At 38.0% G+C, this 25,593-nt stretch overlaps 1 protein-coding gene across 2 annotated transcripts in view; it reads left to right on the top strand.

The window, feature by feature from the left end:
* Positions 1–3,280: 3,280 nt before the first annotated feature.
* cntnap5a (contactin associated protein family member 5a) overlaps positions 3,281–25,593 on the top strand; it is a 114,876-nt gene continuing 92,563 nt past the window's right edge. Inside the window, exons 1-3 of one of the 2 annotated variants that reach the window (XM_079663208.1) lie at positions 3,281–3,481; positions 21,735–21,845; positions 23,416–23,609. In XM_079663208.1, the coding sequence (XP_079519334.1) occupies positions 3,409–3,481; positions 21,735–21,845; positions 23,416–23,609 (378 nt within the window). In that variant the 5' untranslated portion in view covers positions 3,281–3,408. Of the gene's footprint in view, positions 3,482–17,998; positions 18,303–21,734; positions 21,846–23,415; positions 23,610–25,593 lie in introns of those variants that run through there. The other variant, XM_079663209.1, reaches the window with a different exon arrangement.

Below are 25,593 nucleotides of genomic sequence, written 5' to 3'. Positions count from 1 at the left end.
ACGTAAACAAACATTGGTTCCTATTATATATCCTGAGTGGCTACACCGGACATATCCAAATCAATACCTTTCTAAAAAATACCTAAAGATATGAATGAGATGTGGTTAAGGGGCGGGACATCTTTAAGCAGTTGACCAATCCCTAGAGAGCCAGCTAACCAATAATAGCAGACTGGGCAGAGGGTGAAAAGAGGTGCTGCAGCACAGGCAGTATGATACAAAATAAAGACCTTTTTGAACATTAAAGCATGCAGACACGTTTGAGGCATCAAATACAAACCTGAAGAGAGGGAGCTGTCCACTAATGTGGTGCTGAAAATATCCTTTTTTGATTTCTACTTGATGTAATCCCATCCATGCCTCCCAACATTACAATGATAGTATACTTAAATATTCAGGAGCTATATGTCTCACCCACATCCTAATTCTTAGGATGTTTAAGCTATGAGTTTTTTTAAAGCAACAAACACATACTGTATATTGAAGTAGTGGTATACTGTACTCTAGGAAAAGCCAGCAACCCGACACACTCTCGGACCAAAACTAAATTCAACATTTACTTGGGGAATAAACTGATGCTACCAGGCAAGCAGCAATATGTGTCAGAGCCTGAGGGAAAACCAGGAGGACAACACATGAAACTATGCTTTTTCAAAATCTGCCTCCTCTCATTGCTTTAGTTTGTTATCTCTTTCCATGGCTCTCACCACTGGAGAACCACTTATATTATATGAGTATATATGTAGATATATATATGTACCACACTATATTTTATCACATCAGACGTAATCTTTCAGTAGATTTATCTTCAAAAATGTGTTTTTCTTTCATTAAAGTGGACTATATGCTGTATAGTGTGTTGAATAATGTATCTATTATATTGATGTAGAAATATTTTTCATCCATCTTTTTCTAGCATGCTGAACATTACTGTACATACCAACCCAAACTCTAACCCATTGGCAATGCTGTACTCAATAAAGATCATTTGAACTGAATATTAGGGTGAACAGGTGCATTTTCTAAAATGTGTGTCCAACATGATATTCTTATATGGTTGCATTTGTTGTTTCAAGGTTGAATGAAGCAGTGACTAAATGTATTCAAGTACAATCACGAAATGTGATGCCAAACCAGATGAGCAATAGGAAGCTTGACAATAAGGGCCCAGACATTATAAATAGTATTTAAAATGTTATTAATACATCTAGAACTGGAGAGACATATAGAGAAACAATACAAGACAAGTACCTACACTACACAAACACCCGAACTTCTAAATGGTCTAACATGTTTTGTTCATCAGTCTAAACATTGATTTAAAAATAAGTAAGATATAATAAACACATAGCACATAAATACATTACAGAGTAAAGCAATAAAATCAATGCTCAAACCTAAACTGTAATATATACTGTAGTCAAAGACACAGCAGTGGATGTTGTACCATTACAAATGTGCTGCCAAAAAGGAGATCATTTGGAAAGTTTCCCAGCAGTAAAAGAGAAAGTCCCCAGCCCCTGGACATCTACAACAAACTCAAGGTGAAGCGAACATAGTGGTAGATATTCTGTGCAGCACAAGTGATAAAACACTGAAAAACAACTAATAGACTTGCAGAAGTGAGCGTGAATTGGCCGGAGAGACTGGTTGTCACAGAGAAACCTGGCATGAGAAAGCCGACTGAGTCAGTTCTTCCAAAAACAAGATGCAGCAACACTTCCTGTTTCACTGCAGCCACATTTACTTCAGCGTAATACTCAAATAGCAAGATATCAAATACTCTCTCATCACACCAAATGGATATTAAGGGAGAAAAAAACAAACTGACCCTGCCATACAGAAGCAGCAAAACAGCCACAGGGAAAAGCAGCAGACCAACACATTAAGCTGTAATGAGCTGCTTTGAAATCTGCTCCGTCTTTGGATTTGTTATTATCTGTACTTTTATATGGCTCTGACCATTGCAATCACATGCAATTGTTTAACTTTATCTTGTAGATGTTGTATTCTATTTTAATTGCTATGGTACCAATCCGCTTTTGTATAATTGTACGGTGTGTAGGAATGTGAAAACTGCTTTTTCTTTTTAAAATGGCCTCTTTTGTCTTCTTGCTTTCTGTGTGAAACTGTTTTTTTTTGTAGCTGCTGAAATAAAGGGTGAGTGGGTGTGTAGGTGTCGCATCATTACAGATGGTGGGTAAGGTCTGATATTACCATTAGGTTTTAGCACTGAATAAGAAAACCAGGCACTAGCTTAATATTTGTACAATGTGTGAGTTCATGTTCACAGTTTGTATACTATGTAAGCTATATTCTTGTATTATTTGCTGTCTCTTTTTTTAAAGTATGATCCTCGCACAATGTTATACTCCTTCAGGGTCGTCAATACTGAAATATGTCAATAAGTGTTAACATAAGATCCTGTTGCCGTCCCTGAAATGCTGCCTCAGTGTAAAAATGGATACAGATCTACTTCAAATGTATGCGACCAGTCAATCCATATAAATGAAATATATTAAAAAATGAAAAAAATATATTTTCACAGGTCAAATACATTTTTTTTTTGTTTTTAAATGTCCACCAAAGAGCAACAGGGAGAAGGTCAGGGGCCCCTCTGAGGGGTGGGAGACACACGACACTGCTGCACATTCATAGCACTCATATCAAATCATAAAAGGTCTGCATTACAGCACACTGGTTTGAAGTAAACACAACGTAAAAAGGTGAAAAATGTATGGTAAAAAAGATGCGAGTTATATAATGAGCTCCTTAATTGGGCCCCTCGGTGAAGGTGTCCCCTCCCACGCCCTCCATAAAGCTGCTGTTGCTGTCAACTGCTATTCTTCTGTATACACATATTTTACATCGTTTGCCATATTGTTTCTTAACCCTGCTCATATCAATAAACAGGTTTGAGACACAAAGCTATATGTTCTGAATTGTACAGAAAACATGATGGGATGAAAAACATCCTTCCAGCAGATGCTTCACGTTAATTTGCTCAAACAACACTTAGTAGTGAGAATAAACATATTATTAAACCTACACTCAAAGCCTTTACCTGTTATTCCACAACAAAGTTAAGTCATAGAACCATGTCTGAATTAATGCTGAGGCACACGCAAGTTTTCCTCTGTGGTGCATTTTTACAACAATGCTTGGGCATCACTGTGCGCTTTCCCTTCCAATATAGAGTGAAACAGAGAGAGAGAGGGAGAGAGAGGGAGGGAGACTGGGAGAGAGGTGGGCTGTGCCTCAGTGAGGGAGTCGTGTCGTCGTCGGAGCGGGTTGCTCTACCACATCAGACTCCTTCTAACCCTCCGCGCCGGAGGAGCAAGGAGGAACCTCTTCTCTGTTTTTCCTCTCTGCGGACACACGGATAATAACCGCACCACGGCTGGGAAGATGTTTTTTCTGCTGCATATGGTTACCCTTTACACTCTGAGCGTCTTCAGCGGAGCGTCCGCCGCCACTCACTGTGAGTATTCTACCTCAGCTCACCTGTAAGCTTCCCTGCTCCACGGTGCGCAGGCTGATGTGCGGAATCGGAATAGGATCTGAAGTTTTGACGCCCGGCTGGTACCTTTGTCCTCCTGGTGTTGCGCACGGAGCACCGCCGCAATCACACATGTAGCTCTTGATCATTTTAAATGTACTTGAGCAACACTTTGTGTCAGTATCGCGCGGAGAACAAGTTGTGCATCCTTGCCTTTATTCCTTTTGAGCAGAGTGGGATATTGTTGTGCGATGAAGGTCAAACAAACATTTATTTCCCTTCACAAGTCAAACGCAGTCTGGAGGGGCTGTGCTCACTCTGCAGCTCCCGGGTACTCCTGGGGTTATTTAGCACACAAAGCTGTTTTTATTAACGAGTGAGTCTTTAGGCATGTTTTGCTGGTGTGTGTGTGTGTGTGTGTGTGTGTGTGTGTGTGTGTGTGTGTGTGTGTGTGTGTGTGTGTGTGTGTGTGTGTGTGTGTGTGTGTGTGTGTGTGTGTGTGTGTGTGTGTGTGTGTGTGTGTGTGTGTGTGTGTGTGTGTGTGTGTGTGTGTGTGTGTGTGTGTGTGTGTGTGTGTGTGTGTGTGTGTGTGTGTGTGTGTGTGTGTGTGTTTGGGAGCGGGAACTGCTGACTGGCCACAGCTGTACACTGCACAGACAGCTGCTGTTATACTGGTCGACTCCTACGTGGAAATAGCATGCACTCACCCAGCCTGCTGGAGCCTCAACAAAAGGCAGACTGCCTCGCTCCCATGGGAGTTTTCATTTTAAATATGAAGCTGTACAGCTTTAGCTTCGGTTTAATTGCTTGAGGTGATTCATTAACATGTGTGAGGCACAGTATGTGGAGATTAAAACGGCTTTGATAAACATGTCAATCATCGAAGTATTTTTTGAAGAACCAAAACATATTCACAAGACATGTTTTCAGCTTCTCAAAGAAGAGGGAATACTTTTTTTCTCCTCTCGATTTATTAACTAGGTTTTGAATATTGTTAGTTATACAATATACAATATATTTGATTGACTATATAAAATAACCAGCAGTTTATTTTATACTTACAAAATGTGGTTAAGGCCCTGCTATCTCTATCTTTTGCAGAAATGTCTTACAGTGCACACATCCGTGAAAACCCATCATACTATAGAACTCAAGACAAGTCCTGCAGTGTGAAGCTAAAAGTATGTTGGGGACACACCTAGTTGAGGGGTTTCCAATGTGAGGTCTCCCCTAGTGATATATGGGGTTTGTTGGACTGCATCACTTTTACAGTAGCTATGTGGATGTATTAAACAGGCCACTGAGTGGATTGTTGTTTTTACAGTGATATTCATAAAACAATGCCTGTCTCTATGTGGAGTGACAGTAACATCTGCTGCATCTACCAATAGCTAACAAATGTCAATGTAAATTAGCTTCATTTGCATCACATGCGGCTGCTTATGTGTTGCTGGAGTATAACATGGCAAATAGTGAATATAGGATATAAGAAATGTTAATTAAAATACAACATTCCATTATAAGAACAGTCATAAGTCATATAGCAGTGATATAAGAGCTCATTGGTTAACCCAGATGCCACAGTAGGTTTTATTACAAGACCAAGCTGGAATAGTCACACATGTTTTTTATCGCTGTGTTTTGTTCCTGCCACTTTCTGATTAATATTTCCCTTTAGTTTCCCCTCATGTATAGCTGGTTTTGCTAGATGTCTTTACCTGAAATACATCTTAGAGAAGGTTGTGTTGTAACATAACATTTACATTTTTTTTGATTAACCCTTAAAAGGTTTCCTTATCATGTGGGATATATTTATTTGAAATGCTATGTCCATTTGTGAAATGGATATAATAACAGTGACATTGGTGTTATAACATTGTAATAAGGGAGTCCTTTTGGTGTAATATGGGTTAAATATTGGCATTACATGGGTTTAATATGGATCTAATAACAGTGTAACATTGGTATAATAAGGGTGTTATAATGATGTAACATGGGTGTAATAACATAGTAATATGGGTGTAATAATGGTGTAACAGGTGTGTAATAGGGGCCTATTAATATGTGGGTGTAATAACAGTGTAATATGGGTTAAATGTACAAAATACCAACTTAAATGTAATTTTCAAAAATATTGAATGCCCATTGAAAGGTGAATTTACTTCTGGACAAAAGTAATGACTAACCAACTCATTACTTTTTGTCATATCTAATGGGCAGATTGCCTAAATGTACTGATTTAATGTAAGGTAATTCGTACTCCTTAGAGGATTAATCGCTCCATCTCTATGAGTCTTCTAGCACAACTTTAGGTCAAAATGTCATCTTTGCAAACAATAAATTACCTTATTTAAAATGATAATGTCATGTACGCATTTCTATATTCTTGCAGGCTCCCAAAGGGATACACATTTTTTATTTGACTGTATTGACTCCATGACCTGTGCTTCCAGCCTTTGAATAAGCTTTACATTTGTAGTCAAAGAGTAACACAATCATTATTTTGGTGCTATTAAAATAAATTGCGCATAGCGGAACTGAAGACCTTTAGTGCCCTTTCGTGTCATGTTAAAAATTAATAAATGAATACACCAGAGGCGTGACATCATTTGATCTTTGGGTTTATGTTTGCTCTCTGAGGGCGAGTGTGACACCATGCTTGCGTTGGGGTTTAAACAGTTTATGTTAAGGTGATGAACTGAGCTAAACTGACAGCTGCATTACTCATTTATGGCAGTCCTGTGGTTCTCAAATGTGCGCAGTGATGGGCTCTGACATACTGTGCAAAATGAAATGATGAGATACTCCTGGAGGTCAAAGAGCCGCTGTGGTATTTACCAGTGAGAAACAAAAAGCAGGGGAGCAGAGATGTGTCATGGCTGGTTTATGAAGCCGTCGTCAGCTGGCAGCAACTTCCTGTCAGGTCCTCTGCACTTTATTTGGCTATTCAAAGAGACAAGTGCGTCACTGGATATGTCAGCGTTCGATCTGCCATTTTCAGCTTGAGATACTGTATTGGCGTGACCTTTACAGTAATTGCCAAATAACTGGCAACAGTTCACAAATGTATTGATATAACTTGTATTTGATTTGCTGTGCTGCTCTGTGTGTTATCAACAACTTTATTGTACACTTGTAGAAATATGTGTTGACGTCTACAAACCACAAGGCTCTCCTGAAATCATATCAGTCAAATAAAAAGTGAGAACACTGAGGGTTGACTGCTTTCTTTCAACATAGATTTCTCCATTGTTTTTTAAAAATGACTTTACCTGCACCTCTGAGCAGAGTGGTTTTATATTTGTCACTTATAAAGATATATTGTAAGTTAGGATTATTTTTACTAGTGCCTTATAAATAACATCCAGAATATTCCTACCAGACTTAGGCAATTTGTATATTACAATACTGAGACCTGTTATTACCTTTTCTCATTTCTCATGTATTTGGGGACACTACGCTATGTCAGGGCAGCATGACATTACTTTCAAAAGCACTGGTCACCCTATTAGTGTAATTTGCAATATATTTTTGATAAAGTTTAAAACACTGTAATGTTGTGAATTGCAAAAAAAGGGATTTATTTGATATAAGGTTTAAGAAAAAGTGTTTTGGGTTTAAATAGATGTTTTTGTGACGTATAGTTACGATACAAGATAAGTACGCAACGGATTTGACGTCAGTTGAAATAAATCAACGGTAACTTTTGTTTTCACACTGGACACGAGCAGCAGTTCCCTCCCTGAGTTCCTGCCGTTATACTCTTGTCAATTAGAATAAAAACAAGAGGCCTCCCTGCAGAACTGATAATGGAGGGCTATCTAGAGCTTCTTATTTTACGCATACTGTATGGGCTCTTCAAGCTGCTGCTGTTTGACGAGTTGGGATCCAGAACGCTGTGACTTTACCAAAATGCAGACATGTTTCAAGTCAGCTCCCTGACTATCTTGTCAGGAGTTGGATGGAAAAGTTGGTATTTTTGTTGTTACCATAGTGACACACTTCTTAAACTTAGCTTAACTTGGTGTTGTGGCAAGGGGCTACTTCCCACTTAGGAATGTGATTGTATTATAACTCCCAAGTTGTACCAGCAGAGTTGGAAGGTAATGCAAATGTGAACGTGGTGGACACTGCTAAGCTAGCTGTTGGACATCAGGCTGGCTGCTGGTTGTAGCAACATGTCTTGTTTACTGTTTCTTTCTAATCAGCTTTAATACACAAGATGTAGCATTACGTTACGAGTAATTGACTGATAGCAATTGATTATAGCAATTTACACACATTTGTATCTTGGGGCTTCCACTGATGGTCGTTTTCCTTTCCGAGTCAGCCAATTATGTATTGATGAATTGATTTATCATTTGATCCGCATGAAATAGGGTCAACACAAAGTCCCGGAGCCTAAGATTATTTTTTTTAATTGCTTTTTTTTTACTTGAGAAAATAATTGTAATGGTGACGGTGTAATCGAATAATTGATTCATTGATAATGTGTCTAGAAAAATGTGATTGTCAAATCCTGCTTGGCATTATTGTTTTTAACGATGCACCCCTTGTAAAGTATTCTTCTCCGGATATGGCATAATTCCTATAATTAGCTTTCCCTGGCACATCACCTTGAGTATGCATTATGCCAAGGTCCTGTCATATGGGCCAAAGTGAGACTTCTTTTAAGGGAATAGTTCCTGCCATGAGTGGATACACGAGCCACTCGGCTGGAAAGCTTTTATTACCAGATGATTTGACATTCTTCACCACAGGTCTGTGGGAGGAATATTGCTCCGCTCTCAGTGTTTCCCCTCGCAGCAGGTGGAGACCGCTGCGCCAGGCATTTATCTTTCATAAGCCAGAACCTCTTTCTGGTTTAGCAAAGCACCACACACACGTATATTTACTTAAAATGTCATGCTTCAAGTTAGCTCAGCGAGCAGATACTCCAGAGCTAATTATTTCCCATCTGAAGCACCGGAACGTGCTGTGGCATTCGGCATCACAGCAGAGGTGTGTGTGTGTGTGTGTGTGTGTGTGTGTGTGTGTGTGTGTGTGTGTGTGTGTGTGTGTGTGTGTGTGTGTGTGTGTGTGTGTGTGTGTGTGTGTGTGTGTGTGTGTGTGTGTGTGTGTGTGTGTGTGTGTGTGTGTGTGTGTGTGTGTGTGTGTGTGTGTGTGTGTGTGTGTGTGTGTGTGTGTGTGTGTGTGTGTGTGTGTGTGTGTGATGGAGGAGATGCAGCTGCACATTCACTCGTCTAATGAATGTGAAGCAGGCACTCAAGGAACACCTACCGCTGTACATATTCAAGGCCTGATGAATTGATCAAAAGGTAAATGAGGCAGAGCAATGCCTTGTGACAGTAAGGCACTTTCCCTCATGTTTAAACACATATAGCATTTCTTCTGGGAGACAAAACCAACTGGAAGCAATGTGGTGGAATGAAATGATTACAGCATATTCAGAAAGAGTATATAATTATGCAACGAGAATTATGCTTCTCAACATCTTGATCCTATAGAATATAAGGTTTTGTCTGAAATGTGTGAAATCTAGCCTGTAATGACATGTCCTGAATCCCTGTTCCTTTTTTAATGTATGTTATGGTTATTATTATTTATATTTAGTTTTATTCTGCTATGCCATACTGAATTTCAGTTTTGCAGTTTATAAGAAAAATAATTGCATTCTCATATGGACTAAAAATACTGAGCTCTTAAAATAATAACCCACCTACAGCAGGATAACAAATTTAGCAGCAGCATTTTCCAAGCCTGTCTCCTAAAAATGACGTTCCTACAGAACTTAACTTCTCAATTACGTTTACGCAAGAAACTTATTTTCTCCCACGTTACGTTTGTTATGAACAGATCTCAAATACGTTTATTTTCTACATATCAAACGTATCGTGGGAGAAAATACGATTCTAGCTAATCGTAATTGAGAATGCAGTTTAGTTCTGTGGGAATGTAATTTTTAGGAGACAGGGTTGGCATTTGAATACTAACTATTGGATTCTTTTATGAAACACCTTGAAAACTTAAAAGTGAAAATACGGTTTTAAATAATGGAAACACATTGGATTTACTGGCAGTTTCAACGTTTCTATTCATCCTAATTTCGGGGTTGTTAGCCATCACAAAACAATAAGATTAGTTTTCCCATCCAGATCCCCCTGTCCGAGTGACTGGATTTTCAAAGCTGAAGTTGAATACGAAGCACTCAGCGCTACAGAGGACTGTGTTTATTTGGATACATTGAGCTAATAGAGCATTTCAGAGCTCTCTGTATGATCTGTGTGTGACTGACTGACTGCAGCGCTGCAGAGACATGAGAAGAACACTTTTTCAAAGGTTCATTTTATCTCGGTCAAAGCATTTTGTTCCTTCTGAAGCATTGCTATTGAGGTATTAGGCTTTGTGATGTGGATATACAGACAGATGCTGCTGCCACCATATCAAGGTTTCCATCTATCTATCTATATATCTATCTATCTATCTATCTATCTATCTATCTATCTATCTATCTATATATATATCTATCCATCTATCCATATATCCATATATCCATCTATCTATCTATCTATCGATCTATCTATCTATCTATCTATCTATCTATCTATCTATCTATCTATCTATCTATCTACCATCTATCTATCTATCTATCTATCCATCTATCTATCCATCTATCTATCTATCTATCTATCTATCTATCTATCTATCTATCTATCCATCTATCTATCTATCTATCCATATATCTATCCATCTATCTATCTATCCATCTATCTATCTATCTATCTATCCATCTATCTATCCATCTATCTATCTATCTGTCTATCTATCTATCTATCCATCTATCTATCTATCTATCCATCTATCTATCTATCCATCTATCTATCTATCTATCCATCTATCTATCCATCTATCTATCAATCTATCTATCCATCTATCTATCTATCTATCCATCTATCTATCTATCTATCCATCCATCTATCCATCTACCTATCTATCTATCTATCTATCTATCTATCTATCCATCTATCTATCTATCCATCTATCCATCTGCCTATCTATCTATCTATCTATCTATCCATCTATCTATCTATCCATCTATCTATCTATCTATCCATCTATTTATCTATCCATCTATCTATCCATCCATCTATCTATCCATCTATCTATCCATCCATCTATCTATCCATCTATCTATCTATCCATCTATCTATCTATCTATCTATCTATCTATCTATCTATCTATCTATCTATCTATCTATCCATCCATCTATCCATCTACCTATCTATCTATCTATCTATCTATCTATCTATCTATCTATCCATCTACCTACCTACCTACCTATCTATCTATCTATCTATCTATCTATCTATCTATCTATCTATCTATCTATCTATCTATCTATCTATCTATCTATCTATCTATCTATCTATCTATCTATCTATCCATCTATCTATCGATCTATCTATCCATCTCCCTATCTATCCATCTATCTATCTATCTATCCATCCATCTATCTGTTATTTTACATTACAATATCAATATAAATGTTTCTTTGTAGAATAAAAGGGTCTATCTAGGATTTTATTGAGAATATTTCAGATTAATACAACGATTAGAAAGGGCAATTTGAAATAAAAGTGTTAAGCTGTTATTGTAAATGAAAAACCTTTAGAAAAAACATCATCACATCAATGCTAAAAGCTTTTCACAGACATCACGTTGTGTCAAAGTCCTTGACCGCAGACAAATGTATATAATGTCACACTATGAATCATTACAATGTCTCACTTTAGGAGAATGTCAGGCTGTATATGTGTTTCCTTTTGTTGTTCTCTGCAGATCAAGAACAACACACTTTAGGAAGGAAATGGACACATGATATTAGAGTAGGTAGAGAAATCATTGATGTTAGTTTATAACCATGACTAATGAGAACACATGTTAAGCTGATACTTTCAATGAAATACCTTTAACCAATAATATTTCATCAATGCTAAATGCTTTTCACAGACACCAAGATACGTAGACATTCTTTAAAGTAGACACATACTGTATATATAAATCATTTCATAATATTCTTCATTGCCTAGCTTTAGTAGACTGTGTTAAACTGTCTTCAAAGGGCTATTGCTGCATGCTCTGCAGATCCAGAACAAAATACTTTTTAATCGTAATGAATAAGAAGAAAGTCGACACATGATATAAAACTATTTAGAGAAATAATTTCTGCCCGTTCCCTCGGGAGCAGAAAAAATCTATTGTGATGAATGTGGCGCCAGTGGAGGCCTTTCCATTTCCAGCTGCATTGGTCACACAGCGAGGCTGCACCAATCCCTAATCTATAGACTGCAATGAATATGCTTCAAATAGCTGTAGAGTCTCTAAGTTCCATCCTCTATTTATTTTCAGTGTTACTGGCACAGGCTTTTTAAAGGATTATCAACACCCACTGTCTATCGAGTGTGCCAATAAGATTGATGCAATAATCAGCAAGGGGACGCTCGCAGTGATGAAAAACGAGTCAAAAAATATTTTGAACGTGTCAAAATAATAATCCAAGGCCTGTTTGCTCCGTAGCCAGATTTCACATTATGAATAGCACTGATTATTAGTTTATGTAATTACATTGTGTGATTATCCTCGGAATCAGACACAGTCCTGCATTTTTACACTCTATGATTTGATATTGATTACGATGCTTTTATCGAGGGCTGAAATGAACCTGGATCTGCCGGCTCACAGGCTCAACGTGCGCACTTAGAGATAAGGAAGCTGCACTGTGACGCAGTATTTCAGAAAACAATCCCCTGTAAAATATGTACGCCAGTGTGTCCAATCAAAGACATTAAGATAACGTACAATGCTTATAGGGGGGGGGGTGCATTAGTCTACATGTGAACAGATTAGAAACACATGCTTTTTGTCATTTCATTTGAAGGAATTCTTGTGTTTTCTAACAGTGTGAACACAAGGACTTACTGTGGGGGTTTATGAAGCCCGGACTCTGCCTGTTGCAACAGCTTTTAGCAAATAAATATCTCAAAACAGATTGAAGGCAGCACCATGACACAGCCATCAGATCTATAAATGTGTGGTGTCTTGAGTGGCTGCCCATGCACGACCTTACTCACATACCATACGCTATATAAAGCTACAAGGCCAAAACTCAATCAACTCCTTGCAATGGTGTGAAACCGCCTGAACTTCCCTTCCCTAGGAGAAACTGGTTACAAAAGCATCTTTTTTTTAAATCCATACCACTCCACCAGAAACCCACTCTCTCCAAAGATGTGTTCCTCTTGTCTCAAGGTCTAAATCGATACCTGTTCTTAATACTCTGAAGAAAATGTTGCTTTGATAAATATAATTATTTTATTAATGATTTTTTTTGAAAGATGTGACAATACAGAGGGGATTCATACAGCCCGCTATAGATGTATTCATATCCAAATGATACTTGATAGAGTGGGCTTGGATGATATGATAAGGAAATCGTTGAACACTATATTGGTGGGCCAAAAGAATCCTCACGTCTCCACTATTGCAGAAAGATGTTCAATTATGCAAACCTCTTATGAATGTTGTGCTATATTTAGTCTGTTTCTTTGCTCTTGATTTCCCTTTGCTTTACCAAAAAGTTGTAGAGTATTAAAACCAAAAGCAACAACATGTTAGCATCGACTGGCGCTTAATTACACATGTAGCCCTAAATCCAGCAGGAAACATGTCCGCCCTCATTAGCCAAAAAGAATGCACCTACTGTATTTGGCGATTATTCGATTTTGGACCAAACAACTAAGGAGAACCTAACAACGTGAAAGGAGGGACTTGAATGTTTTGCACTTTACAAGTCAGGACTAAAGATGGAAACATCACAAAGCTTTCCATCTTGAAACTCACCATAGAACATAATTTGCAAGCATGCACTGAAAAAGCAGCGGGACATACATGTAAAGTACATTCCTACCACCGTAACCAATTTCCCCTCAATCATTGTGGCAAAGAAAAGAACATGTACAAATAAATGTCAACGACAGTGGCTACAATGTACAAGGGTAGTAACAAGGAACATTAGAGGAACACATGTATTGCTTAATAATAGTTATTTTCTACTATGTAATTATTCATGTTCAGGACGTATATTTATACACAATGTCGTCCACTGAAGAAAACTTGTATATTGGGAAGAACATGTAGGTTTGGATCTGTGTTATACTAAGTTCATTCAAAAAATTATACATGTGTTAATGATTAAAAATAACATAAATTGAGCATTTTGAATTATTGATTTCAGCATGCCCTAAAGTTAAATAGCAATTACTGGCCAAACATTATGGCCACGTATTGGTATTACAACATAATGTGTCTTCATATATAAATAGTTTTATGTCTCCATCTCTCAGTTCAGCTGTTTAATTTAGATATCGCCATTTCAATATCGCCCAGTCCTATCAATTCAATTTTTAAGCCAACACCCCAATTTTGGGGAGATACGTTCAAATAAATCCTGAACTGAACACAGTTAAAAAGTGGTTATTATATGGCCAAAAATCATTATAATGATATTACTAGATTAAAATATGGCATTCCTTTCCCTTCTTATTAGATCAGAAATACTGTATATCATCAATGTTATTACCAAGACACTGTCCCCTAGTGGTTAATAAACTACTTTGTTAATTAACACAGCACTACCCATTATTACCCATTTGTTAACAAGATTAAAACCTGGTCTTTACCCAGCTGATGTTTTAAATACTTGTGGAAATCATTCAGAAAATTACCACAAATCCAGCTCCACTACGGCCCTGAATCAGGGCTGAATAATTAATGTTTGTTAGAGTAAAGCTGTCGATCCTCCAGTAAAACATCGCGCAGGCTGCCTGTAAATGTTTAAAGGTCCCTTTAGATGATATACAGTGTTCAGAGAAATGAAGTGCTACAGTAAACCAGCCCGTGTTTCTCAATCACTTGTATCGATGTGCGCTTCCTTGAATTCAGCCAGCGTTTGGGACTAATTGTCAACGGATACCTCGGCTCCAGAGGTCACGGAGCCCCGAAGCCTGAGTGCATGCGAGGTATCATATGAAGCTTCATCGATACCACACAGGAGTCTGAGGCCACTGTGTTACGTGATACTATCGCTGCCCCTTTGATATTATCGACTCTGTGGTCTGTGTTGAACGTGTGCAGCCTCCAACAGAGAGCCTTTGTTCTTCTGATGCTAATCACGGCGGATCCTTTGTTATACATGTGTCTTTAAGTGATTTATTGCCCTTAGACAACTATCAAGATGTGTATGTTTTCATGTTCAATTATTTATTTATGTTTAATATTATTTATTGTATTTTTTTATTTCATCTGTAAATGTTCAGTGTTGTAGATTAAATTAGGTACTTTATTCATTCTAAATTGGGATACCTTTTTCGTCACAGCAGCATGTTAACAAGATTTACACAGGATTTTAAAATATAATACAATTAAAATGTAAATAAAATAAACAATAAACTGAAACAGTATCTAAATAACACACAATTCAAAATAGAATAAGTTAGAATAGACTATCCAAGACAAAATATATAAACATAGAGGACTATATACATTATAAGTTTGACAAGTAGTTGCAGTTTTTCTTATTTAAATTGAAATGCGGTGAGGAAGAGTGAGTACAATATGCGCAAATGTTTTTGGGTCATTAAAAAGGAAAAAGCAAGATATGGTGAATAAAGAAACTCTGTAGCTAGTGTTATGCAGCTTGATTTCACAGAATACAACAAAACCATTAGCATCCATTTTGTTATTAATCATCACCCGTGTAGTAATGGTTGAAGTGGAGAATATTAAAGTAATAATTTAAAAAAAAAAACATCCCCATGGCCTTTATAGGGTTGTGTGTTATTGAGACATTAGTCAGAATAATAATCACATGCAAAACATTAACAGATGACAACTTTTATAAATTCCTCTTACAGGTGATTTATCAACTAGAAAATAAAGGCATTATTCTTTAATGTAAATTAAAGCTTTGACCAATTCCAGACTGTACATTTTAAAACATAGGCTGTGGTAACTTGTAAAAAGCATTAGACATTTTAAAGACAATTATAAATCCCATTTATTTGTGTTACATGGTTTTGTTTCATGCTGGTTTTTAAAGTACTTTTTTCTACCCTTTTATCAATTGTACCCTTTATTTGCAGTTTGTTCTCATTGTCCCACCATGTAGTCATGAGCGAATAAACTAATACCCTTTTATTTATTAAAGGAAACCAGCAGAATTTGCAGCTCTTGTTGTTGAACATACATTGATTACAAAGTGCTTTATGAGCTCTGCAGTGATGGAGGACCTAATGTGCAAGAGGAGACAGGACTACCGCATGGGCCATTAGTTATTCAGGATATACATCTAATTCAAGACTTCAGCTTTAGCGAATAACATGGACTTATGGTAAATAATATAATCATTTAAAACCTCATTCTTAAACCAGAACATTTAATTGTGCTGTCTTACAGTAAAACAAGTACTTTCTTTTACGTGGAAATATGACATAAACTCGTGTGTGGCGGATCAGCTGCAGTTGCAAATCCTTAACTTAATGCATTGCAAAGCATTCTCTTAATCTTCTCGATACACTAATGCAATTAAATACATCTAGAAAGATTTGTACTGGACATGCTCTTACATATTAATCTGGGTATGTCTCTTTATGTATGCATGCAGAAAAAGATTATATATATATATGTTTTTGTATACATGTCCAAATACAATCATCAAATAAAATCATTTTGTAAAAGATATATCTACAAAGTTACCAGTAGCTTTTAAATTGATACAAAACAGTAAAAAGTACAATAGTTACCAATGAAAGTACAAACAATGACTCAACATTCAAATAATTCAGAAATAAATGTATTTTAAAACATGAATTTTTCTATTCCACCACTGATTATTAACATGTAAGATATTTATAATTGATCAGCAGCAGTCAAATATCTGCAAGAAATAATGAAACCAATAATCAGTTCATTTCTACATCATCTAATCTCTTCACAAATTCCCTAAGAGTTTATTCTACTTTTGCGAATCTTGTCGAGCTATGCATGTTGGTTGAAGTCTGATATTGCAGCTGTAACTTAATCACATGGGTTTGATCCACCCGGGAGAGGAGGATCAGTTCAGAATGAGATCGGCGCTAAACCCTTCAGACAATCTCCACTGCAAATTATATTTTTAGGAAATCCCTCTGGCATTTTCTCATATCCAAACAGTTTGTACATCTCCTAAGAGTCAACAACCAAGAGGAATCTCAGGCTTCATCATCCAACGGGCCATGTCTATTTGATTTGGGCGTGTAGTCTTCTTCAGCTGCGATTATTCCTCTGCAACTAGAGCTTGAAATATCCAGCCCATGTGTGTCACAGAAGCACTTATTTGTGATAATTGAGTTTGATTTATTTGTGGAGCACCATCTGTTTGTGCACCTAGGTTAAGGCATGCTTGCTAATCAGAAGAGAAGAATATTTGAAAAGGGGCTGTATGTACATTACGGCTGAGTCAATGCCATTAACAAAACTGTTGGAAAATATGAAGTACATTTAGTCAAGTAAATCAGGCTGTACATATGGTGAGCATTATAGAAGCAAAGCTACCTAAAAGTATATTGTTGAATTAGGAATGTCTATCTGAGCAAACATTGTAGACTGTAGACTGTAGATGTGTGTGCTGTAATCCAATGTATCTGTTAGGGAAGGTAAAGCAATAGCAGAAGAGTACCTAAGCTGGATCTGTTGAACTGGATGCTGCGACGATCTGTACAAAGTGAAATCGGGTTGGTCCAACTAGAGGAGTGAAGCGCAAATAATTAGCTGATTAGAATCAGAATCAGAAACAGGTTTATTGCCAAGTAGGTTTACACATACAATAAATGTGCCTCGGTGTATATGGTGCATAAATTAACACTGTTAAAGAAAATAAATTGTAGGAAAAGCACCAAAAAAATAAAACAATTATTAAAAAAAAGATATGTAAGAAAACTATTAAAACACGAAATATAGCAATATATTTACTGAAATATACATCGTAAAAATAAAATAAAGTTAAATATGTGTAACATTGGTATGACAAGTGGAAAGCCGTGCATACTGTATATAACACGTAGCTTTTTGTACAATGTGCCCAATTTTTCCGAGTGGAGCAGGTGTAGTGAGAAAGTGTATTTACAAAATCCTGGGTACGGGCCTGGTCATAGTGCTGGCCTTTGTCATTGGAGCAAACATTTGTAGTGTTCAAACTGGGGTCTCAAACATATTTTCCTATAATGACTCACATTAGGAAAGATGTCTATTTAAATATAGGTAAATACAGTTCCAAGTATGAACTCTGAGGGCCATTATTTAAATCCTAATCGCATCCAAAGTTATTTTCACTCCTCAATTAATTCGAATGAGCCAAGGCGGAAGTGAAGTAGTGGGAGGCGGGATTTAAGGAATACGCAAGTGCGCACGCTCCATGGGCCCCCTCAGATGCGGAAGTTTCAGATAATTTTGTCCTCAGCGGTCTAATTATTTTTGGTTTTACGTTGCCACTGAGCAACTTTCATTGTAAAGAACAGCGCACATTACAACGCTGTATCCAGCTTTCTTATTAAATCGATGGTTTACACAGTTAGCTCCGTCAGCACTGTTACTACTGTTAGCTTCATACTCACCTGTCGTCATGATGAGAACCGTGTGGAGGCAATCCTTCAATCATGGATCTGCTCTGAATTTTCGGATTTTAACAAGTTGAGGAACAGGTTTGAGGTACTTGTCGTTCCTTTACTTATTTCTATATTATTAATTCTACTTTATACTTATACTGCACTATATTTCAGCTTTTGGTAGCCTACTATTAATGTTGCACTTACCGGTACTCATATGATTCATAGCCTACCCTTCCTGTCAAGTAAAAATAATTAATTTAGATTTTTTATTCATAAACTTAACGATTTAATTGAAATGTAGCGTACATCGTAACATGTTACGAATCCCTCTTGCATCATGTGCTTTTTCACGGACTGAAAATAGGCCTTGCTTTCTGATATAGTAATAAGTTGAGTTTTTAGAGATGCTTGATTCTTACAGGTTCTCACACTGTAGGATATACTACCCAACAATAGTATACAAAGATTACAAAATATGCATAAACAGCCCCAGCAGTAAATGTAACATACGTGAATGCAGCAGTAATGGAATCCAAAAACATCTTGTTTTATAGTTAACAAACATGAAAAGGGAATATTTTACCTCAAAATTACTACTTATTTTTGATTATTTATGTTAATTAAGTAATACTTTTTAATTAAGCAAGACTTTGGCGTATTTTCACAGTGTTATATATTTAAAGGGGGTTGTCCTTGGGCAAGACCATTTCCCGAGTTTGCTCCTACTGAGTGAATATGTGAGACTGAGAGACAAATTGTAAAGCGCTTTGTCTGGTTAGTTAGAAAGATCCTCTATAAATGTCCCATTTACGGTTATTTTACTTAAGTAAAGGATTAATACTTTGTCCATCGCTGATCTAATGTAAGGCTGAATGAAGCGGCTGAGTGGGTCTAATGTTATCCTGATTCAGAGTGAAAGAAGAAACACAGTATGTTTCATTTTCAGCTGCCTGATGTCCTTGAAAAGCTTATTTGTATGAAGTTAATTACAGATTTTCATTAAAAATGACAAAGATGTTGATCCAATCTTCTAACAAGGCCATAGAGCAAAGCACAATCTCTTTTAAAATCTAAACATGTTAGCAGTCATTCACTCGACAAGGAATTTTTAGGAAGAGGACATCTTCTCTTTTAATGAAAGGATAGAAAATGGTCCAAGGCTTTAGAAAGAGCATTAAAGGATAAGGCTGGCAATATTCTATTCTTTAATTTGTGTCTCGAATATCCCATGAAAAGACCAAAACCAACACCAAATGTATCCTGTTGATACTGTGTTTGTAGCCAAGCCTCATGTTCTGTAGCGTATTCCATTTTGCAGAAGAGCTCAATTTAAAAAAAAATGCATCAATGAGCAATGAACATTGTGACATGTTCCTTCATTATGGTAAATGCAGACACCGTTTTTTAAGCCCATATTCACTGTAGTAAGAGCGCCACATTTGTATCCACAGCTGAACGATTTGCATCATGAGAAGAAACCACTCGGCTTAGAGCTGACATTGAGGTTATAAAATAACCCCATACACTGTACTGTTATGACACTGTCTCCAAACAACAAATGCACTGTCATTAAAGAGACAATGTTTTGATTTCATTCAGGCCTACTTCGGGTCACTAAATAAATTTGAGTCTTCGAGTCAGTGTGCAGGCGGTGCTCTTTTCCATCTATTATTTTTATCGCCAACACAATCAGTGATAACCTCTGGTGTGCTGCACACCCAGAAGCGTCAACACGGCACTTCTCTGCTGGCCTCCTGTTGGTCTATACTCTATACAGAGAAAAACCCCATCATCCTCAGCACTTCTGTGACTGAGACTGAAAGCTCTTGATTTCAGCTTGTGTACTTGTGATTTCAAAAGAGATTAAGTGTTGCCTCTCCACTAGCTGTTGTGCGCATGTGTTTGTGTCCGTGCATTCAGATGCGTCTGGCTTCATTTGGCTGTAAGATTCAAGCCCCTGAGCCTTGCATAGAGATCGTGAGTCAGCTTCAGAGGATTTTCGGTTATCCCACAGGCCAAGGAGCAGCTTTGCAGGCAAATTATCCTCCATCCATAAATCTCCCTGACTGACAGCCAAGCATTTGGCTCAAGACCAAATCTGTAAACAACAACTGGGTCTGCAAGACGAAACATTTTTCGCATGAATAAAGTCACGCGGCATCTCACATCCTCTGTCAATTTGAATGTTGTATGCGGTCATGTGAAGGGTGGATTGGTGGATTGTTTTTTTTTTTCAGTTCTCTAACCTTAAATGCATCGTGCAAGAAAACATGTTGAGATTGAAAAGAAGATGAGACGAATGTTATCCTTAAGGGATTAAAAGTGGGACTTGGGAGATGTTTGACAGATTAAGAGTGCTGCGCTTGCATAATAAACCCGGTTCCAGTAGTGTTGTGTTAAGATGGCATGCCACTGTTCTCATCTCCCCTATGAACATCTGCAACTGCGGCTCTGCCATCATTTAGAGTCTTGGACTAAACAGCTTGATCCACTTTAGTCACACTTGAAATCAGGATTAGAGAAATCTCTTGGCAGACGATCTGAGAGCAATCAAATCAGGTCAGTCAGAATTCGGTGGGACGCCCAAAAAGGAGAATGAGCACATGCTGTCAGTTCTGCTGCGCTCTTGTCTACCAGATGGATGGCCAATTGCCACTCCAGATGTGCTCAGAATCCATCTGAACTCGGAGTAAAATGGCCTTAAAGGAAAAAAAACAAAAAGCCTCTCGCACTCAGAGCACTGAACTGCACACTGATGGAGAGAGTACAGGGATAATTGTAATCAGGAAGGTGCCAGTTTTCATTATGTTCTCAGATACAAGCCTTAATGCAGCTCTGCTCTCAAACAGTGGAGAGGCTGTTGTTTTTGACTAGATGCTCTTATTGTGGCGGGCGGGGTGGATCGGAGGAGTACGAGACTGACAGGTTTAGATCACTACACTCTTAATCTGTTGCTGCGTGTTGGATGTGATGTAATCTCACTCTGTGGGATTAAAAAGAACACACACAGGCACACACATGTACACAAAAGGAGACGAGGAGTTTTCTGTGCTATTTTCAAGGGTCACTGCACGGGTTAATTGAGTGTGTGAGGTGTATGTGAACTGGATAAGTGAGGCAGCCCTGTTATTTCCCCCAGTTCTTGCTTTAAAACTCTACCGCCGACAGGTGAAGCTGCACTTTGAACCAACATGTTAAGCTTCTTAAGGATTCATTTTTCTATTAGTTCAGGCGTCTGAATTAAGTATGGCAGGCTGTACAACTCCTACACAACCTTCACGTAGTCGTATAAAACATCATATCAACTCAAATGTATAGATGTGCAAATATGCCATACTGTAGCTGCGACCACATTTGCGCATGCATGTTTATGGATTCACACAACCTACTTGACCTCCATGCCTCCATTTGCCTCCTGGGCTGCAAAATATTTGGACGTCAAAGGGTGGGTAAAGAGCTTCTGGCTGCAGCAAAAAAGACAGACAATCTTGGAAGTTAATGGCTTCTCTTTGTCCATGTTTTTCTTTCACAGATAGTTGCAATGGTCCTCTGCTCTCAGCGCTACCACACTCATCCTTTCAGAGCTCCACTCAGTCTTCGGCCAGTTATGCTGCTCACAACGCCAAGCTCAACAGAAGAGATGGTGAGTACAAAAGAGGATGTTTTTGCAAGGTGTGAGGGAATATTTCTGTCTTTACTCCTAGATATTTAACATATTCTGTGTGTTGATATTTACGACCATCCTTGCTTCTAACCTCCCGTAAGGAATGTGTTAATGCAGTCGTATGTCGATACTAGGTTTTATGGCCTGACCTGGTGGGCACAGGGGGGGGGGGGGGTTTACGACTGTGAGGACGCTGGGTTTCTAAGCTCCACAGATGTGAGAGACATCTCCTGTGTCTGCAGATGTTTACGCCCATCCCCAATATGTAGATTTGACTCTCTGTAAACTAGTTAAAAGGTCTACCAAGATGTGAGGCTGATCAGATTTGACATGGCAACCCACCCGTGCAGTCAGAACCTTTGACTGTGTGACTTGTGATGTGAATTTCTCCGGCCGATGCTTGTATTAAATATCAGTGTTTGACATCAGAACTCCTGCTCGTCCTGTGTCTCCTTCATGAGTAGGCGACTCCCACTGCATTGCTACACAGAAGTTTCTTCCACACAAGGCTTCCATATTTCCTACATGCTTTAGACACCGGTCTGTCACACAAGCATATTCCATAAAATGCTCATATGATCCATATGTGTTATGGTTATTCTACAAAACGATAACAAACGCACAATCAGGTATGTCGTTTTGCTGCATTCAACATATGTTGCAGTGTTAAGGGGCTCTGTTTCAGTATTTTGATGATCTGACCTAACAAACTGATCACGAAGGGAAACGTACATAATGGTGGATTAGACCATTTTTGAAACAGAGTCTATCATCAATCCCAAACTCAGTACACTTGGTACTTTCTGATTGACCACCTGTATTTAAGGGCTCTGCTTTAGGGGTTGCATCTTTTGGTTTGGCCCTCATGTTCCTCTAGCAGCAGCAGCAACCACAGCACTGGTAACTCAAAGAAATAGCAATTTGAAAAACTTAAACTAAGGCGATCTTATCCAAAGTAAACTTAAGTTTGACTTAGTTCACTAAATATTTTTGCTACTAATCATAACTATGAGCTGTCAACTACACTTAATAAACTATGAGCATAATGATGTATGCACATATGAGTTCAAACCAGCAACAGTAATAAGATAGTAAAAAAAGTGCTCAAATGCCACGAGCAGGTGCACTTGTAGATGATACGAACAGATAATATCCAGTTTCATGTTTCAGTTTCCCAGAGAGACAAATGACAGACACACTCAATATTGTTGAGGGGAGACTTGTGGAACAGAGGTAAGCCTGTTGAGCTAGCAGGATTGTGTTTTTCATAAGTTCTTGAACCGGGCTGCACACATTTAAAAAGGAATAAGCTATTTTCAAAGAAGTGAGGCGGCTGACCTCCAGTGTGTCTACTGAAGTGTAACTTCACCTTGAAGCCTTTCATATGCAATCACTCCCTGTGTTCACATCAGGGCTGAATACATTGTTGCAATCCAAGCCCTGTGGCGACTCAACATAAATCACAACAATCCACCGTTCATTGTATCGATATCCACAATATGGATGTTTAATTGCCGTCCTCTGGCTTTATTTCTCTTCCCTCCCTCAGGAGCCGGAGGCTGGTCTCCCATGGTGACGGATCAAGAGCCCTGGCTCCAGGTGGACCTCAGGGAGCAGATGGAGGTGACGGCTGTGGCCACACAGGGTCGGTATGACAGCTGGGACTGGGTCAGCAGTTACCAGCTCCTCTACAGTGACACGGGCCGGGCCTGGAAACAGTACAGGCATGAGGACGGAGTAGGGGTGAGTCTGCATGCAGATTGATATCGCATCACCTTTCCGTATGACATATCGTTGGTGTGCTGTCTGCTTAGACTTATATGCTTATTGTTGATGGAAGAGATTGTTTGTATTGTCTGGGTGGAATTATAGAGATGTAAATGGAAGTCTACTGCTTAGACTTGGCCATGTATGGTTAAAGAAATAGATAAACATTATGGGGAGTATGCATATTTGATTATAAAAGCTTTGGAAATGCAACCCTTACCCTAATGTAAGAATCTTGTTGTTTTGCGAGTAATTGTTCCCACCGCTGCTTGAAAGTTTAGTGAAATTAGGGGAAACAATCAAGACCTTGTACGCTTTTGAAAAAAGAAAAAATAAGTTATTTCACTTAGCTCTTCAAGTCTTGAATAAGTCTCATTCTCTGTCGCTCAACTTGCACAACATATTGTTTTTGCCGTGATGCATTAGAGAAGAGGCACAGTCTGCCATCACTGTATCACAGCACAATTGAGAAATGTTCTTTATTTTATAATATATATAATGGTGCTTCTGTAAAGCCTGCTTGCTTTCATTATACAAATTGCCAGTGTCTTACCAGTAATTAACCTTGATTCGTGTCTTTAAGTATGCTGTCCTGGGTCATTTAATTTGAGGAAGTTGGGCCATCGATAGTCCTTGAAAAGTCTCTGAAATTAAGTTTGAAGAAGGTGTGCAGACCTTCAGAATTACTTTTATGAAACTTGGAGACTAGAACAGTTAGATAACTCTAAAGTAAACGGAATACAGTGCCAATAAAACAAAGCACACATTCATAACACTTCATATTAAAGAAAGACAAAGGTACAAGTTTGTTGCTGAATTAATCGGGATTTCGATGGTAGGTAAAAGTTAAAGGTTGCAGCAGATTGCGTGTGATTCGTTAGCAAGACTTCTCTGCTTTCACACAAAAAAGCTTGAGTGCAAAAAAGGTTTTTCAGAACTTAACAATTGCCACTTGAAGCTGCCCTGGTGGACCTGCAGCTCTTTTACCCCTTGATGAATTTGAATAAAGACTGAGGGTACAGTCCATTTAAATATTTTAACACAGGACTTTACCTAATGAAAATCGGTACGTAAAATGTATCCCAACTAAAGACACTTAACCACAGGTCAGAAATAATAATATGATATCTCAGATTATCCACACATGTACCTTCAATTCTAACATTCAATAATTCTGTTGCAGGTAGCTTAATAATTAAGATAGATGAACGTTATACTGTTAAGTGTTTAGTTTTAAACGGGAGGCTTCAAGTCAAGCTAAAACCTTTTAAAACGTATATATATCTGCAACAGCTTAACAGATTTTGCCAGCTGTCTTCGTACATTTGAAGACCTATCACGGTTTAATTTCTGGAAAGTGCGAACAAAAATGATGGGACCCAAGACAATTCCTTGGGGGATTCCTATTTCAACTTATTAATCACAACACACACTTTGTAAAACCCTTCAAACCATGATATCAATGGTTTTGCACATTTGTATATTGAGATCTATTTAAATATATTGTGATTTACTGTATCAAATACCTTGTTTAACTCCAGTAGCACTAAATCGTAGTGGGAGAAAATCGTTTGTCTCCGCAATTGTTCTGAGACAAACTTCTCCAGCACTTTAGACGGGCTGAAAGAAAACTAATTGCTCTGTAGTTGCTAATCTTTTCAGCATCCCCAGATTTTAAAATAGACAATACCATGGCATTTTCCCACCCATCTGGGAATTGCCCAATTTTCATGAAATCATTAATAAGATGAGGAAAGAGCTGAACCAGCAGCCTAATGTATTGTTTAAGGAGTACAGTATCTAGGTTATATCCTCAGAGAAGTGGTGTTCATATTAGCTTTCAAGACATCTAATTGTTCTTGTGGCCTGATCTCAAATGAGGTGGCGTCTTCATCAAGTGTAATGTTCCTATTATTATTAATGGGGTTGTAGGGTTGGCAAACATTTTAACAGATTTAGG

Source organism: Notothenia rossii (genome assembly GCF_949606895.1).
Source record: "Notothenia rossii genome assembly, chromosome: 2".
Lineage (NCBI taxonomy): Eukaryota > Metazoa > Chordata > Actinopteri > Perciformes > Nototheniidae > Notothenia > Notothenia rossii.
Note: the sequence above shows the minus strand (reverse complement) of the source record. Positions and strands in the feature narration are given on the sequence as shown.